At 43.0% G+C, this 19,685-nt stretch overlaps 1 protein-coding gene across 2 annotated transcripts in view; it reads right to left on the reverse strand.

Moving 5' to 3' along the window:
- Positions 1-336: 336 nt before the first annotated feature.
- IRAK3 (interleukin-1 receptor-associated kinase 3) overlaps positions 337-19,685 on the reverse strand; it is an 89,581-nt gene continuing 70,232 nt past the window's right edge. For both annotated transcript variants that reach the window (XM_014544931.1, XM_014544930.1), the window contains exons 7-12: positions 18,707-18,821; positions 17,817-17,935; positions 4,563-4,761; positions 4,253-4,315; positions 4,009-4,173; positions 337-2,783 (exon numbers count right to left, since the gene is read on the reverse strand). In XM_014544931.1, coding sequence (XP_014400417.1) covers positions 2,259-2,783; positions 4,009-4,173; positions 4,253-4,315; positions 4,563-4,761; positions 17,817-17,935; positions 18,707-18,821 — 1,186 coding nt within the window. In that variant the 3' untranslated portion in view covers positions 337-2,258. The remainder of the gene's footprint in view (positions 2,784-4,008; positions 4,174-4,252; positions 4,316-4,562; positions 4,762-17,816; positions 17,936-18,706; positions 18,822-19,685) is intronic.

Genomic DNA, 19,685 nt, shown 5'->3' on the forward strand with positions numbered 1-19,685 from the left:
ATAAATCCAAATGCCAAAGACTTCTACTGCTTCCTTTCATTAGCATGGATAATCAAGAGTGGCCAGCCAGCTCAGGTCACAAGAATTGAAATCATCTGAAGTCAAGTCCAAGCCTGCTCCCCTACTAGTCTTAGCAGAGGGACCATTTGGGAGCACTATGAACACAGACATCGTGATCAGATGCGGAAGACAGCACCGGACAGCCGGCCGGCAGACCTGCCCGTGCCCGGGAGCATGGCCTCTCCTAACTGCTTACCTGGGGCCTGCTTTGGGCCTGTCAATCAGACTAAGGCTTATTGTGTTTTGAAGCTCACTTTCTGCCATGAAATCCTTTCCCCCCCAGAACTATAGCTCCACATTTCTGACCTTGGTCTGCTAACCTGCCCCTAATTCCTGATAACTTCTTGTTTTTGATTAGTTGTTCTTGAATCTGGACTCTAATCTATGCCTAACCCAACCAACCACACACACACACACACACACACACACACACACACATACGCACGCGCGCGTGTGTGCGCCATGTGTCTATTCCTCTGAAGCTAGAGATCTACCCTTTCATTATACATGCCCTAAAGAGGGAGCAGTTATAAATCCTCTGGAAATGGTTTTCTTGAGTATTTCCATCCATCATCACAAAGACAATCATTATCCCCACTTTGTTAATTTACTCAACAGCATTTACTGTAGCTGAATTTTTGAGTATGTGGGTTCACAGAGATAATGTAATTCAACTTGACTCATAAGAAAACACTTGCTCTGTATAGGATAACATGCTAGGCCTTGAAGAGATGGCCCTTGCACACACAGGGAATGTGACAGAGCAATGGTCTCCAGTGATGTCCATGTCCTAAGAAACCTGCGGATATATTACTTTACAGAAGAAAAGAGACATTGCAGATGTGATTAAATTAAGGATCTGGAGATGCAGAGATTTTCCTGGATTATCTGTGAGGACCCAATGCAATCACAAGGATCCTTATAAGAGAGAGGCAGGAGGGCCAAAGTATGAGAAATAGGTGATAAAGAAGAAGTCAGAGAGAAAGAGAGATCTAGATTCAAAGATGCTACACTACTGGCTTTGAGGATGAAGAGGCCAGAAGCCAAGGAAGGCAGGAGCCTGAATAGGTGAGGGAACGAATCTGCACCTAAAGCCTCCAGAAGGGATGCCACGGACTTCTGACCTCCAGAACTGCAAAATAATTAACCTACATTGTCTTAGCCCACTCGGTCTATGATGATTCGTCACAGCAACAATAGAAAACTAATACAGGCAGCTTACAAGCCTGGTCAGAGAGAGAGATGGCACAAGCAACTTTGGTATCATTCAGAAAGTGACGAGTATAAAATATAAATACAACATATTACTATGGAAATGCTGGTAAAGTGAGTACTTCTGGCTGGAGATTAGGGAAGTCTCGGGAGGATGGCAATTCTGCTGGGCCCTGAAGGATTGGTAAGATTTTAAAAGGGAAGGGATACAGGACACAGCAGGAGCAAAGGCATCGAGTTGGAAGGTACAGAATCAAAAAGCAGACCTAGGCTCTTGTGACCAGCCATTTTCTCAGAAACAGAAATTACTTGATTCAAATTTCATACATCCTACTTAGGATATAATAGGTACCTACGTTTATAAAAAAGAACTTATAACAGTCAACAATTGTATTCTATGTGATAAATTATCCTAAGAGTTTAAATACAGACTATAGATCTTGGGCAAAAATCTACTCTCTGCAGAGATCATATCATAGCCAAGGGTGAGCCTGGCTCATCTTCACACAGGCAAGCTTGATAGGGATGAACAGGGAAATGCCACGGGTCAATCAAAGTACACGGAAAGGCAATTCTTTAAAGGGCAACCATTAATATTTACAAACTAGACATTTCCTACGACTTCACAGGCAAGCTACACCCAACAGTGGAATCCAACTGAACACACTTAGCAGAACGAGGCTCTGAGGACTCAGATCAATGCTGTGAAGGACGTAAGAATCCAGTCTCGTTGGGGAGGTTTTGATTGCTTTGTTTGTCCGAAGTCAGGGCCCAGGATCTTAAGGAATCACGAATGGCTCTAATTCAGCCTAGATTTGATCTGAGGCAATTACCCGACAAAACACACTTTTAAGGCCCCCTGTTTTGCAAGTTGGAGAGCGAAGAATGGGATCGTCCAGGTTGTTGATCCTCATTGCCAAGGTCACATGGATCACCCTCAGGGCATTACTTATGAAGGCAATGTCTTCCCAAGATGCCACCTGTACTCAAGTGCCTGGGTAGTACTTGTCATCTTCTTTATCTTCTGGTAAAATGGATTCCTTTTTGTTCTGCTCACATTCATTCCAGACAAATTCACTGGAACAGCTGGTCTCCACTGGCCTGCTCCTGTGAGCGTGACCTGCAGCTTCTGCAGAAGGGTCCGCATCTACACCGGGGGCCCCTGAATCCCAGGCTGGTGCCGCGTGCTTTGGAGGCCAACGTTCTTCAGGAGGAGAACTGGGCAGTTTGCAAGCGTCCTCCTTTCTCTTACTCCCCGTCTTCCCGTCCAAGCCCAGATAAGTAACCTCAGACTGGCTGCATTCAAAAGGGATTTTCTGAGCGATTCTCTCTTTCCTCAAATGTTGATCATGAAGCAGAGGCTGTCTGTTCTGTCTTTCATCATCTTCCACTGGAATACTTGGCACATTATCCAAGAACAGAGGAGAAGGACACCTGAAAGACTTGAGTGAGGTGGGAGGATCTTCAGCAAAATATAAGCTGGCTTGAGTGCTTTCGAGAGTATTTAGGACCTAATAACCAAGAAGCAAGCAAACATAGAGTTAAGCTTGACTAACGTTTCCTTTTACCCTTTTTCCGTCTACCTTTGAAGGACTGTGCTTTTGTTTTCATGAAATCAGTTCTACTACAGAATTTTGAATGAGAAGGTATTAAAGATTAGCTAAACTCTTCGTTTTAATGAATAAATTAAGTGACTTGAAGCAAAGGATAAAAGAAACTGCATTGAATTGAATATCAAGAGACCTGACCTTAGGCCTAGATTTGCTACCACTACTTTTGGACGTGGGGTGAATTTCTTATTATTTTTAAAAATATGTTTTTATTGATTTTAGAGGGCAGCAGGCTAATTTTTAAGTTGATAATTTTATATGGCCCGCGAATGATGCTGTAAATATCCAAATGGCCCTTGGCAGAAAAAAGGTTCCCCACCCCTGCTCTATCACCTGGAACCTTCTATTACAACCTGGCAGCATTTCCTTCCCCACCATCCCACAGAAGCAGAACTACCTGTGGTCTTAGCGACATGAAATCCAGCCCTCTGAGCCTTTGCAGGTGTATATTCTCTCCCTGGAATGTCCGTCCATCCTTATGGCTACCTAAATCCACCCTGTTCTTCAGGGCCTACCTCCACTGGCTCCTCCATCAAGAAGCTTCCTTGACTTTCCATCAGCTAGAATGTACTAATTCCATGCTCCCATCTACCAGGATCCTTATCTTTCTGTCCTGAAATCCCATGTTTTCTGAGGTCACTCTCCCTGTGGATAGTGGGCTTGAGGGCAGCAGCTGTATCTTGATCACTGTAGTATCCCCAGCACCCAGCACAACATCTGACCCTTGCAAAGTAGGCACTAAATAAATATTTGTTTATTGTAAACAAATAAATGAATGGACGATTAAACAGATGGACAGATGAATAAAAAACCGATAAGGGGAATACACACTGCATTTTTAATGGGCAGATCTCTTATGAAGGTTGAATAAAATATTATCTCCAAATTACTATGTCTCTTCCTTAAAATGTTCATGGTGCCCTGGTTCCACCCAAGAATGACCTCTACTAGAGTACCTGATGATGAGACATTTCGACCTAGAAAAGCTATCTATTAGATTAGAATTCTATTTTGGGGGCTGGATTTGTCTCATTAATAAAGAATTTACTTAGATACACATTTGTCCTATTTAGATTTTCAATGGTTCCATGGATTCAGTTTTTAATAAAACTGTGTGCATACGTACTTCATCCATTGATGGTCTTAATTTTGCCCGTGTTGCAGCACACTGGCCTGCCAAAGAGAAGAGCTTGGCAGAAAAATTCCGAGGGCAGGGAAACACTTTCTTATCTAGAAATGAGACACATGAATCGAGACCTCTCTTCTCCATCAACTCCATCAGGAGATCCCTCTAGGAGGAGAAGAAGACAACCTCATTTAGAACTCTACCAGAAAAATGACCACGGTGCAGAGGGGAGGACAAGTCTTACCAGCTGAATGTGCTTTGGGTCGTCCAACACCACTTTACAACCGGTCAGAGCTTCCATTATCACCTACAAAGGACACACAGAAAGTCAGTTACGTACATTAACTATATCCACATGTTAGTGGCGGCTAGTAACCTTAACAATGAATATAGTTCATTCCCATTAATGAATTTATATTTTATTACTGATTGATTACCCAAAATTAATGTATAAGACAATGAGTAACAGGAGATCATTTGTTGCATGACATTGGTTAATAAAATCATACAGGTTTCAAATGTCCCACTCAACTGAGAGCATTGTCAGTACTTACGATGCCAAAGCTGTAGACATCTGTTTTAGTGGACAACTTGCCCTGCCTGATGTACTCTTCCGGCATGTACCACAGATGGTTACTGCTGCCACTGCTCATGCTTATGGTGGCACTCTGAGGCTCGAGGTGGGGCCGGAAGTGTGCCATGGCGAAATCCATGAGTTTGGGTTGAAACTGATCATCCAAAAGTATGTTGGCACTAAAATGAGGAGCAAGGACAAACAAGACAAAAACATCATGAAGACATTTTGGTGAAAAACAACACGACGAGCTCACCTTCATGTCTTATTCATTACAAACATGGACAAAATAGAGCCATCCATATTTTTCATGAACTATAGGACATATTCTCATTTTTCTTAATGTGAGAATGTGTGCTAAATCCAAGTGTTCTATAGAACCAAAAACCAAATCCTGACCTAAAAACCGTGGGCATTTCGAATTTACAGCTACCTACGTGGAGTTGGTGGATAAAGCTGATGGTTCGTCAATAGGAGACACTAACGTGAACCAAAAGTGGCCTTCCTTGTGCTCTTCTTGCACGTGAGGAGAACATGACCTGGGCCTTACTCAGCCAATACCTGTCAGTTCTGTGCACGGAGCTCTGCTGTGGATGCTCTGCCCATAGCCACTCACCTGCAAGGTTTTGAGGAATCTTCAGTGGCCCTGCTTTAAGGATAACCCTACTCCACAGTCCCATCCCCATGGCTTCTTTGTCTTTGAGTCTTGCTTAAAATATAACCGTCTAAAGAGGCAGAGACAAAGTCTTGGAGTCCATTTTAGCTGTTCGTCACATAAAAACCTTAATAGTCACTTAACATCTTGGCTGGAAGTAAGCGTGAGCTTGTTTGACCTTGGAAGGGCTGCTGTAGGAGGGGTGGGAAAAGATAAGCTGAGGGGGAGCCCCACTTCCCACAGCCCACCTGGCTCTGTAGCCACTGGCGGGTCACTTCACCCCGGAAACCTCAGCAGCATCTTCCCTTACGAGTGAGATGGTGAGATGAGGAAAACAACAGAACTCACAGGCACAGACACAGCTACTGCTGGGCATGCTCAGTAAACGCTGGCTTAGATGGAGGCTAGTGATTCCTCACAGGAGAGCAGATGGCTATTGAGAAAAGAGATGGCTATTGGGCTAAGAGAAAGTTATCTGCTGTTCAACCTTGTTAAGGGCTTGTTTTTGTCCCCTGAAACCAAAGCTAGTATGAGATCCCTGCCCATCCCAACGCCACGTGGGACCTTTGGAGAGCCACACACTCTTGTTAAACGTGGTGAATAGCTGCAGGATAAACACAGGAAATGATTAATTCTGAACAAGTGTTGGGTCTCACGAAAGTTCCAGAGTCCCTGCTGTCCCTGGACGAGCAGGCTGACAAGCAGGCCACTCCACACGTCTGAACTGCAGGCGCTGCTGTGATTCCGAATAGTCAGTCTTGGCTCTGTTTCAAGGACTTGAAATGGAGGCCTTGAGGATTCTAACCCAGACCTTGTCTAGGACTCAACTGACAGACAAAATGATGGGGCTCCCCGGGATCAGACAGACACGCCTTAAACTTTATGTCACTCCCCTTCCTCTGGAGGTGGCAGGAGAATCGAAAAACCCAAAGAACCCACCTTCTGCATAAGCCCTAGAGCCCCTACCTGTTGTGCGGTCCCTTCATTAATGAGGAGAAAGTCAGGGAGGGACTTGTATCTGGGAGGAGGCTTATCTCAGAAGCACAGTCCTCGGTTCTCTCCCTGCCTTGTCTTTTCTCTCCTGATATTTCAAACCCAGCAGCTTCTAAGACCAGCCTGGGTCTCACACACCGATGTCACTCCTCACCCATTCTTGGGTTTCTCATTTGGAAAACAGCATTAACTATCCTGACATGCTTCTGAAGGTGAGGAATATACTAGAGCCAGATCCTACCTTCTCTCCATCTCTCGGTAAGAAGACATTTAGTTCATAATTACTTCTTCCACGGGTGTGCACTGCACTCTTTCAGATCCAGGCCAAGCTTCCTGGGACGCCCTGATCAATTCTGAGTGCCAGGGTAGTTAATGCAGGGGTGTGCCAGGTGTGCCAGGAGTGACGTGGGCAGAGAGGTGCGTTAGCTCTCATCACCAGCACCAGCCTTCTGCCCCTCCAGCCTCTGCCGCACTCAGGGCCGGGCCCTCCTCTGCAGCCGCCCCTCTTCATCTCAGCCCAGGGAGAGGCAGCAGAGCTCTGAACGCCAGATTTTCCTTGTCAAACTCCTAGCCCTCTTCTTTCCCCACCAGCTCTGAAGAAGGGTTAAAGCGCAACTTAGTGCCAGAGCCATGAGAATGCAAAAAGCTAAATCTGTGGATCACTCAGACTCCCAAAGAATAATTCTTTCCTAGGTACAAAAGAGAGAGAGAGAGAGAGAAAGCAGTAACAACAAAAAAACCCATAATCTAATCTATTTACTTGACCCTCAGCAGAACTGGTGGGAAGCTTCCGGCAACGGGTGAAGCAGTTCTGTAAGAGGCGGCCCTGGGAACCACGATACGCTACCCGGTAAAACCCACGGAGGATTCGGGGCAGCGAGAGGCCATCAATAAGAATGCAAAATTGTCCTAGGGCACTGCGTTTACACTTTGAATAATGACATTTGGTGAAAAGACAAGTTGTGTACCAGCAGACCTTAGTGTATAACATAAATTTTGAGCCCAGTGATTTACTCTGTTCTAAATAAAGGTTAATGGTAGCCGAGGAAGAAGGATGTTCTGTTTCAGAAAAGTGGGAATTGCAAAAGGCCTGTCAACAATCAATTCTGCCCTAATTCTTTCCCCTGCTTCTACCTCAAATAGAATGTTCCAACATAAAGTGCCTTCAGCTACCATGTAGGTCAACTGAATGCGTTTATCCTATGGGGGTAAACACAGACTGAAAAAATAAAGACAACATAAACAACTGAAACCATGTAACAATATGGTGCACTAAAAGGGCAGCTTGCTAGCTATTGTGGCTACCAAAGACACAGGTGAGAAACATCCAATGGCCCACACACTTAACTTAGTGTCTCTGCAACCTGTTTCTTCTATTCTTTCCCACAAAACCACTTACTGTAACAGAGAGGCCTCTAGATCATTCTTCCGCAGAAGGATCAGTGGTAGGGTCACAAAGGAGATGGGGAGAAGCCTACACAGGTGGTGACGTACATCCTCACTGCGGGAATATTACTTCATCTCCCTCTTGCTAAGTCTTTAAGACAATTCTTTTTGGGGGAACTGCATCCCTCAATGGCTACAAGAATTGCTTTCTTTGCTCACCAGTTTGTGTCCTGATTTAGTAGAAGGCTGTGGGCCTTAAATATAAAGCAAGATGACACACCTAGACTATAATGCAGGATTTGAACCTAAGTGCAAATACCATGTTTGATATGTAGGTGCAAGATTGTTTTTTAAAGATACATTTATTTTTATAGGATTTTATGGGACGTTATTGGTGCCCAGTAGCCCAGTCCCTGAGTGCCTGGCAACTCTCAAGGAAAGTCCAGACTCCACCCAATAGGCCCCAGAGATAGAGGACACACGTGGCCTCTGGTTGACAGCCTGAAGCGATGAAACATCTTGCTGTGTTACTGCTGTTGCCACACCAAGATACCCCTCACCAGATGGGGCAAGACCCAGTCTCCCCGGGAGCCTGCAGGTGACTGGGAGGGGTGCACACAGCCCTCCCCGCTGCAGCATGCAATGCATCTGGCCAAAATGATGTGAGAACATAATCTCACAGGAAACATTAGAAATGTTCACCAGGGAACGAACAGGGATGAATGTCTGGGATGAAAAACGCTGAAGATAAGATGCACTTGAATTTAAGATCGTTCATAAATGTGAAAACAATTAAGCTCGGGAAGGGATAGGTTGGAAAAAGCAAGAACGACCACTGCTTTCCCGTAATTCAAAAACATCTCCGTTCCCCAAATAAAAATGGGAAGGTCATTTGTCAAGAGCAGAGACATCAACTCTTTAAGATTCTTTTCTTTAAATCCTTTTCCTCCTCAAATTCCACCATCTGGAAATAAAGTTTTGTTTTTATAACATTCTCTCAGAAGAGTTCAAATTACGAAGACATTTTGGGCAAATGAAACCACCAGGCTTCTCGAAAACACTTTTGAAATGTGGGCTTGGCTTCCTCCTTGAGTGTCCTTGGCACAGCGTCTCCTGGGGAGCCTGTTTGCTCTCACTGCTTCACAGGCGCAGGCGCGGGTCCTGAACGCACACCCAGGTCCCATCTCCAGCTCAGGCCACCGCCTGCTGCCATTTTCACCAGGCGTCTGACGTCAGCATCTCCAAATCTGCACACGTTAATCACGCTCTCCTTTCCTGCCCATTTCCCTGTCTCTGCCCAATGAAGCCAACATGCCCCCAGAGACAATGACTAATCACCCAGTAGGAGCGTGATTGTTGGGCCCACACACATGTGAGTCCTGCCTCCCTCCCCCATCTACAGAGGTGTGACAGAAGCAGGTTACTAATTTCTGGAAGTCTCAGCTTTCTCCTGTGTCAAACTGAGATAAGACCAATGATACCCAAACTCGAGGTTGTTGGGGAGGTTAATACATTGTCCAGTGGGCTCTTAGGTCAGGTCTAAAGCCCTCGAGCTTTCACTGACTCCCTGATCTGTCTGCAGCCTATTAGCTACCCTGAGGTATTAGCACTTACTAATGTAGGCAGGGAGGACTGCACTTACTGATGTTTAAGGGCTTTCTTTTTTTAAAAAAAAATTTAATTAAAAAAATATATTTTTTTATTGATTTCAGAGAGGAAGGGAGAGGGAAAGAAAGATAGAAACATCAATGATGAGAGAGAATCATTGATTGGCTGCCTCCTGCAGGCCCCCCACTGGGGATCGAGCCCCCAACCCAGGCTTCTGCCCTGACCGGGAATTGAACCGTGACCTCCTGGTTCATAGGTCGATGCTCAACCGTTGAGCCACACCAGTCTGGCTAAATTTTTAATTTTTATTGAGGTAACATTGGTTAAGAACATTATATAAGTTTCAGCTGTACAGCATTATCATTTGATATCTGTATACACTATAGCATGCTCGCCACCAAAAGTTTGGTTTCCATCTGTCACCAAACATTTGATTCCCTTTACCCTTTTCCCCTCTGCCATTCCCCTCCTTTTTCTGTGTTCAGTGCTCTTTCTTTATACTGTTCCCTTCACCTGCAAAGTACTCCTCCCCTCCCCCCAATTTTTATCCAGGCCTCTCTGCAGCCTAATATTCACTTCCTCCATGAAGTTTTCACTCAACTGCCCTGAATTCCAGGAGTCCTTCTTTCTCCAAGTCCCCACTGCACAGCTGCACTATATGCCATTTGACTCTTACTAAGAGACTAGATTCTGTTGTTTACATAAGCATGATGTTGAGTCTATAGAAAATAGTTAACCAACATGTGTTCATATAATCAGTTTGTTAATTAAGAGAATTTAAAACCATAAGTAGATTAAACCTCTCTTCATATGGCAAATATGTGGCCCCAATGTTGCCAAAACATCCTCCCATATTCTTGGCAGACATCACAGCTTGAGTTCAGAATGCACACCCTCCCCCTCCCCCAATTCCCTTTCAATACTGCCTGTGGGAAATCACTGCCAATCCATCAAAGATGAAAAGTGAGATGAAACTGACTTATCATTGCTGCTATATAATCACTGCTATATAATATAATCGCCCCTTTTTCAGATGAGGTAAATGAGGCCCACATGGTTGAAATGACTTATTTGGTGCAAAATAGCTTTTTGTTGTTGTTGTTAATCCTCACCCGAGGATATTTTTCCATTGGGTTTTTAAAAATATTTTTATTGATTTCAGAGAGGAAGGGAGAGGGAGAGATTGAAACATCATTGATCGGCTGCCTCCTGCACGCCGCCTACTGGGGATCGAGCCCGAAACCAAGGCATGTGCCCTTGACTGGAATTGAACCTGGAACCCTTCAGTCCACAGGCCAATGCTCTATCCACTGAGCCAAACCAGCTAGGGCCACTGATTTTCTTTTTTAGAGACAGGGTAAGGGAGAGGGAGAGACAGAGTGAGAGAAACATGAACGTGAGAGAGACCAGGGCCAGGGATCGAGCCTGCAACTGAACTACGTGCTCTTGGCCGGAATTGAACCCCAGACCCTTCAGTCCAAGGGCAGACACTCTATCCACTGAGCCAAACTGGCTAGGGTGCAAAATAACTTTTTAATGGCAGAGCCAGGACTAAAGCTTACCCCTCCTTTTTTTTGTGTTCAGTGCTCTTTCAATTTACTATAGTTAACTGGAAAAAAAATCTTTTTATTCAGCTACTCATAAGAGATTAAGTAACTGTTGATTACAAAGCAGAATTGAACTTTTATCTCCTCTTTTCTTTAGGTGCATATAGAAAATTCCAGTGCAAAACAGTGGCGGAGCGGTCACAGGAAGACAGGTTTTAGCTCACTATAAAGGAAGCTCTAATCATCAGAGCTGCACCGCGATGGTGCTCTGACAACTGCTGTGCTGGGGCCCAGGGCTGGCTGGATGAGACACTTGGGAGGTGGAAGAGGCAGCCTCCACTAGGTGAGAGAAATTACAGCTTATTGCCAACCCTGGGCGGTGCTTTATATAGATGATCTCCCCCCATCCCCACCACCTGGGAGGAGTGCAGTAGTAGTCGGCTCAGTTCCAGATAAGAGGACTGAGCCTCTGGGAGTTTAAGGAATTCACCAACAGTCACACAGCCAGCAAGTAGCAGAGCAGGGATTTGAACCGAGATCTTCCTGACCCAAAGGCCATACACATAACCAGTGACAAGAAACAGAGACAGCAATGACATCTGGCTGCTTGTTGAAAAGGGGAAAGGAGAGAGAGAGAAGACTCCGGGGAACAGGCAATTCAGGGCTTTGCCTCGCCTGCTCTAGGGTGAGCGGGTCTCTGGAGGTACCTCCTTAAGGTAGCTGAACTCATCCCTGCTCTGAAGTTGATCAGGATAAAGCATGACCAGGATTTTATAAATGTAGGTTCACATCCTTCTCCTGGGCAATCCCTAGATTTGGGTAAAGAGCACAGCACAAAAACAGGCAGGGGCAGTGTCACAGAATTCGAAAGCAAGAAGAGCTCCAACGTGAGACCATCCCTGTTGGCTCAGATCATACAAGTGAGAAGAAACCCGTGGCCTGAGAGTGGGAGGCCCTGGGCTTGAGCGGATTTCCTGTGCTCCTGCCCTGTCATCTGCAGTGCCGGTGCAGGCACCTTTGCGTTGCTTAGACGAAGGTGCTGCTCACACTTTGGGCTCCAGGCTGCAGAATAATGACCTTACAATCTTCATTTCTTAAACTATTTTAAAAACCACAAAGGTGTAAGATTACCAAGCTTCTTTTGTAGATGGAAGTAATTACAGGGAATGAATAAAACAGAACTTTCGGACATCACTTCGTAACTAGACTCCTTCTTGGAGTTTCTTCTGCTTCCTCGGTTTGAAATAGAAAGATCTGATGCCAAGTTATTTTTTCTAATAAATGTTATTTTTATTATACAATTATATAAATGTTATAATTATTATAAATTTTATTTAAAAACATAGCATAGAAGTAATAACTAAGCCATTAAATTAAAAGCTACATCTCTCTGTCTAAATAAAGCCTTATTTATATTTTGGTATGTTTTACTTTTTATTTGGTATGTTTTACTTTCTATGTTTTACTTTAATCTATTCTTTAATTCATAAATTTGTAGTACTACAAAGTTATAATCATGTACTCAATGCTACTTCAATTTGGCTTTTTTCACTTAATCTCACTTTATGCACATTCTTCCAGGTTATTTCATACTATTAAAAACATTATTTGATAATGTCAAAGATGCACAATAAACTCTTCTGTGATCCATCATCTGAGCCCCAGATGCAGAAATGAAAATAAAGGTAACAATACAGTATCTCCCATTACAGTATCTCCCATGTCTCCAACACAAACAGAGCCCTGACTTATTCATCACTGTTTAACACATTCTGAAACGTCCTTTTTTTTTTTGGTCTATTATCAGGGCTGTGTAACAAAATGACAGATCTCCTAGAAGCTGCCTTTCCTTACAAAGACTTAAAAAATTAATAGACAAAGGCAGAAAAGTAAGAATTCCTAAGCGCACTAGGCTATACACAGAGGAACCAAGAACCAAGGAAGCCCACACTTAGAGCAAAGTGAAGGATTCATTTAAAAGAAACTCGGGAGGGTGACCTAGGTCAGCCAGTGCACGTTTGGCCGAGGCTGTTGGGGACTGAAAGTCACTACCACCTGACAGATGCTCAGTGCCTTGAATGAAACGAGTTGGTCTCATTCCAGTTTCTAGAGAACAGGTGTGTGCATCACCAAAGGAGGGGGAAAATCTACTGCTAATTAACATCTTTGCTGGCAGGCTTAGCAGAAAGTCAAGAGATCAATGTCTGTGAAAGAGGCTGATTTGCTCTGGAGCAGAGAGGAACACACTGATGAACAATTGTGAAACCACAGTTCTCAATAAGTGCCCATATACCACAACTCCACACCCTGACACACGCCTGGGTGGGCATAGTCTACAGATGGTTATGTTGAGGCTTTGAGCCCTTTGAAAAACCCAAAAGGCAGCAATCATTGGCAGCCCCTTCACCAACTAAAACAATAAAATATGTTGCTAGTTGCATTTCCAATTTAAACCCTGCCTGTCCCATGAAATTCTCCCTATCTCTGATCAGATATCATTCCATACTCTGCATCTCCATTACTCATCGAGCACTCATCTAGTGTGTTCCTTACATGATTTTATATTCAGCACATCTAAACAGGTACTGAGAATAAGTGGCCTAGAATAAGTGGCCTCCTTTAAAACTGTGGTATCTACTGCTGATTCCAGAACCGTTCTCTTGCCCCTTGTTTAAACCCTGCCTGTCCCATGAAATTCTCCCTGTCTCTGATCAGATATCGTTCCATACTCTGCATCTCCATTACTCATCAGGCACTCATCTAGTGTGTTCCTTACATGATTTTATATTCAGCACATCCAAACAAGTACTGGGATTCTGGCCTGGAAAAGTGGCCTCCTTTGAAATTGTGATATCTACTGCTGATTCCAGAACCGTTCTCTTGCCCCTTACACCCCAGAGAAGCCTCGGAGTCCCTTGAGAGAGCCCTGCTTATCAAATCTAGGTCCTCAGACCAGTTAGACCTCAAGGCTCTATCCAACCCCAACCACATTCCTTACCCCTCTCCAGTCTTATCTTTCCTTATTCCAACCTCATCCTTTCCTCTTCAATCAATCAATTTGTCTTGCTTTCATTATATGGTTGGCAATTCTTTACTCTGTTGCCTTGAACATATTATCACCTCCACCAGGAATAGTCTCTTCTCTTCTTTCAACTAATCCACTGACATGACCTATCTCCTCAAAGACTTGGCTTAGAACTACCTAATTAGAAGAAGAGCATTCTCAGACCAGCCATGCATTGGGCATAGTTAGTGGTGCCCTGTATACTTTCTGTGATTGTGTTATCTCTCTGATCACCAGGCTGAACCTTCAAGGACAAGACTATGATCATCATGGTCTAATACAATGCTCTGCACACAGATGTTCCATGAATATTTGTGAATTAAAATGAATGTAATTTTTTTAAATGTTCAAAAAGTTAACACAGAAGTGACTTTTTAAAAAAATAGAGCTTAGTTTGTGGATCCACTTTTCAAACACAATAAATTGATGATGGAGGTAAAGTACTATGGACTGAATCCAACCCCAACCACAATGAATGGTTGTGTCTCCCCAAATTTATATGTTGAAACCCTAAACCCCAGATGATGGTATTAGGACAGTGATGGCGAACCTATGACACGGGTGTCAGAGGTGACACGCGAACTCATTTTTTTGGTTGATTTTTCTTTGTTAAATGGCATTTAAATATATAAATAAATATCAAAAATATAAGTCTTTGTTTTATTATGGTTGCAAATATCAAAAAATTTCTATACGTGACACGGCACCAGAGTTAAGTTAGGGTTTTTCAAAATGCTGACACACAGAGCTCAAAAGGTTCGCCATCACTGTATTAGGAGGTAGGTCTTTGGGAGGTGATTAGTATGAGGATAGAGCCCACATGAAAGGGATTAGTGCCTTATAAAGAGGCCCCAGAGAGACCCCTTGTCCCTTCAGCCACGTGAAGACACAGGGGAAAGATGGTTGTCTATGAACAGAAAGTGGGCCCTCACAGACAAAGAGCAGGCCTGCCTTGGACTTCCCAGCCTTCAGAACTGTGAGAAATAGGTGTGTGTTGTTTATAAGTCACCCACTTCATAGTATTTTGGTTATAGCATTCCGAATGAGTTAAGACAGGAAGTAAAAGAGAAGTAAAAGGAATGATTAGCCATCAGATCTTAGCCTCCTCCACTGCTATTTCCACCACTTCTTGACCAATTGTAACAGGAACTACCATTTGATGAGTATACTCTTTGCCAAGCACCATATATACTTTGTCATATTACCCTAAGATAGAAGTTTTTATTCTTTTTTTTTTTTAAAGAGTCGTTTGTTTGTTTTTTTCAGTCCTCACCTGAGAATATGTTTATTGATTTTGGAGAGAGGAAGGGAGGGAGAGAGAAATATTGATGAGAGAGATAAACATCCATCGGCTGCCTCCCATATGCACCCCAACCGGGGGTCAAACCCAAAACCTAAGTATGTGCCCTGACAAGGAATTGAACCCGAAACCTTTTGGTGTACAGGACGATACTCCATCCACCTAGTCACCCCGCCAGGGCGAAGCTGTTATTCTTTTATTCTCATTTTGCAGAGGAAGAAACTAAGGCTTAGATAAGTTAAGCAAATTGCTCAGAATCACAGTGTAAGTAGAAAGTCAGCTTCTGCTGAACTAAGAGGAAAGGATGGAAAGGGGTGGGAAGGAAAGCACATGAGAAAGAAGAATCATTTGGTCACATTTTGCAGAGCGGCATCCAGTTCAATCTCCAAGCCTAACTGTGGTGGCTGCAGGGGTGTGGCCCAGGTCTCTCCTTCAGGACCCAGGGAGGCTCTTGCTTCCCATTTCCCATCGGGGAGGAGTGGCTGATGGCTCACAGCTAAACCCAACCTGGGATCTGTCCCTGGAAGAAGGGAGCTGCCTCAGCCAAGTTACAGCCCCTCTCAGGGCCAGTCAGATGAAGGGGTACAAAAACCTGAGCGCCTTGCCTCACTTTAGGATATTTTTGAAGGGTCACCCCAACTTCAGCTATTCCATAGAATCAGCCAAGGCCTCTAGGACAATATTCCAGCTCAGCATTTCCAACCGCCCGATTCTGCCTTCCTCCTTTCCTCCCTGACATTTGTTGTTCCTGAGAGCACACCCCTAAAAATCTCCCGCAGGCAAATTTCTGCCTCTGAGCCTGTTCCCTGGGAAGCTGCCTGAAGACACTAAACATGAATGGGAAAGCAGAAACCAGGGCCCACAGTCTGTGCTCTAGCCCAGCGATTCTCCATCTTTTTCATCTCGTGGCACACATAAACTTATTACTAAAATTCTGCTACTAAATTACTAAAAGGGTCTTATATTTTTTGCTGATCTGACAAAAATAATAGGTATAATTTTGATTCATTCACACTGGACAGCTATTATTGTTTTAGCTGCTGTTAATTTTTTATTTGACAATCTAGAGGAAACGAGGTCGGTGCCCCTGACTAAATAGTCAGGCATTTCAGGTATTGCATATTCTAAAAGTTCTCACGGCACACCGGTTGAAACTCATTTCTCTAACCGGAAACCAGGAGCAAGATGCTGGAGGGACACCTCCAAATCTCCTCACCTAGTGTGTGTCAGCTGTGGAAAACCTTGTGACCCGGCAGAGCCTGGATGTGCATCCCTCCACCCCATGTTCCCTTTGCTCCGGTTGGTGACCTTCCCCGTCCCCCTCTCCCATCAAGTACCCAAACCTCGACATTCTCTCTCTTCTCACCCCTCTTTCCTATCAAGCTGCGTTTTCAGGAGTGGATTTGATCAACTTAGTCACACAAAAGGAAAATTAATTAAATTCATGTACTACTGCTCGGGATTGAAAATAAGCTCATGCTCATTTCAAGTTTAAACCAAGGAAAGGATATGTACAGCAAAATTCCAGATATTTATTTATTTACTCAGTTAAAACATATGTGAGCACCTGCTGGGCAGAGCTGGTCAAGAGCTGTGTGAAAGGGGACTGTTTTAGGTTGGGGGTACCCACCACAGCCTTTGGGAACTAACCGCAGTGGCTGACACCACGGGCCTCTGAGACCTCCACTGGATGTCCATCTATGTCCCAGGTGCCATGAGGGTGCACTAATTTTATACTGATTTATGCGGCCACTAGCAGCTGATGAATCACCACATTGCAACAGGAGCAGACATTTCTGTGTGGATCCCCCACTTCTCCGGGACTAAATGAAAATCTAGTCTTTTCATATGGAGTTCATTTCACCAGCAAAACAAAGAAGGAGGCAATCAGTCCCTCTTCTGTCAACTCAAAAGCACACGAAAAGCTTTTCTCCAGATCCTAGGAGATGGTTCAGAAGAGGCAGCAGCCTTTTAAATCCAGTCTTCCCTGCTCTTCAGTAGAGGCATGTTTGGGTACTTTTGGACAAGTTCAAGGTAAAGGGCACATAGGAAAAATTCACAGAGAGGTTTGCCACAGGCGATCTACTCTCTGAACGATTCCTGATTCCTATGTCTACTAATGGAAGATGTTGCTTCTAAATTTCTCATGTCTCAAAAATGAACACGGGAGTTGCTGCTCGGCTTGTCACAGATGAATATATAACAGCTACGAGGCAGCAGGCTCAGTAGAAAGAGCAAGACACTGGAGACTCGACAAAGAATTTTAATTGCCAAAGAATTTTACTGTTACCTTGCTAGAAATCCCCCTACAAGTCAGTCACTTAACCTTTCCTTTAACCTGGGTTTTTTTTGTTTTATTTTGTAAGTGAGATTAATACAGGTTCAGTTCACAGTTTGTTATCAGGTATAATTAATAAAATACACAAAACTGTCTATCCTACATTATTCACTAATAATTCCCCAAGATAATATAAACTCTCCCTTTGGCAACATAAATGTAGTTTTTTTTAATTTGGTAGATGTGCTTTCATTAATAAAAAGGTAAGGTTTTAAATACTTAGATGAGCATTTTTAACTTACATGTACATGCCAGGGAAACTATAGGCAGAAAATAGTGTGAAGTCTGACTCACCGGGTGAAAGGGGCTTGCAGGTGGAACCTAAAGCTCTGGGAGAACTTACCTTGAAATACTGCCACAGATGACCGAGCACGGGACCATGTTGTGCAAGTACTGAATGGCTTTGGCTGTTCCGATTAATACACTGATCCGAATGTGCCAAGAGAGTGGGGCGGTGTTCCCCTAAAAAGACAAGAGTAGTTGCTTTAGTTGCACTTTCGGAGTGAAAGCCAGACATGTATTCATTACACAGAAGATTGCCTGAACAGAAGCTGGGCTTACAGTAATGGATTTTTAATTCAAGAAAGGCTTTCCTCTACTTCCAATAGCTGTTCTAGGCCTTTGTAGCTAGTGAGATACCTATTAATGTTAATATTAGTTTAATCAAATTATGGGTAATAAGGAAGTTATGTTTAACAGTTCATTAAATAAGATTTTAAAATTATCTGTGGCATAATAGTGTGGATAATTGAAAATAATCTGATTTTATTCTCATCTTAACTGAAACCTATCTTATTGGAATCAATTTTTAAGCATATTTCAAAAAACACCTTATGAGAAATCATGACGTTTGTTCAACCTCCTTCACTTTAAGGAGTCTGTACCATTTTTATGTTTATGTGTATTGAATGGTACCTTGGTAATGTTATATAAATAAAAAATGATCTGAGAAGTAAGAGTAATTGATGTAAACTCATTTGAGATGTAGAATCAATAAGGAGTAAGGACCTAGCAAATCTTTTGGCCACCATGTTGCACAGCACGTAGTAACTCAGGTGTTTATGCCGTCTTCTAAGAGCAAGAAATTAATTCATGGAGAAGTCCTCTGCCTCCTTGGGAAACCCAGTGTAGGTTGTCCCCTCATGTGAACGTGCACACTGGGCTCCCAGCTCTCATCAAAGGTTTCAGCGACAGGGAATTGGAGTAGCAAGAAGAGTAATGGAAATGACTTACTACGCACTGTAATCTGTCAAAAAGTGATCCGTTTCTCATGAATGGATAAACCAGGCAGAACTTCTCACTCTCTGTAAAGTATGCGGCCAACTCCAGGATGTTTGGATGATGAAATCTTAAAACACAAGATTTGATTTAAATCCATCAAATTGCTTATTCAACAACACTCCGGCCACGGGGTGGGGAATAGGTGTAAAGCAGAATATAAATTTGGCCAAGAAAGAAGTAATTTCATTGGACACACGACACAGGTTTGCTTTCCAAATTGGTCAAGTGTTCTAACAAATACTAGTCACTCTTTGATTGATTGTGACCATGCAAATACAAATAAAATATCCAAATATAAGACAAAATTTAAGAAAGCGGAGAGTTCTTAAGATTTGGAGTGTTGGAAACTATACAACAAATAGACAACAATACTGAATATTAATTTATTTTTATCAGCATAAAACTCAACATAACTTATTTATTAAATAAGTAAAGATAATGCAACTGAAATTATCCATTTCATTGCTTTAGGTAGACATGTGTAAGTTAAGTCACCAAAAGAGAAGGGTACCAAAGACTTGTTTTCATTCATCCATTTATTGAGAGCTATGATGCTGCAGGTACTGCATCAGTCACACAGGTAAAAGATGTAGCCAATGTCTTCACAAAGTTTGTATTGTTATCTGAAACCCATGTGACTAGTAAAGTTTGATAATGAAACACATATCACTGATTTTTAAATCATAGAATTCTATGTCAGTGTAAGATTCATTTTCAGGCTCCTTTCTTTCAAGCTCTATTTCTTGAATGTGTGTGTTATCACTGTGAAAACCAATGAAACCCAGGTAATAACTATGAAATACAAAACATGTGAACTTCCCACATACTGTGAATTCAGTTCAATTAATCCATTATTTATTGAACATCTACTGTGTTGTAGGCATGCTTAGGATATTAAAATAAATAAAGCTATTTTTTAAAAATGGTTCTA

The sequence above is a fragment of the Myotis brandtii genome, unplaced genomic scaffold, assembly GCF_000412655.1.
Source record: "Myotis brandtii unplaced genomic scaffold, ASM41265v1 scaffold389, whole genome shotgun sequence".
NCBI classification, from domain to species: domain Eukaryota; kingdom Metazoa; phylum Chordata; class Mammalia; order Chiroptera; family Vespertilionidae; genus Myotis; species Myotis brandtii.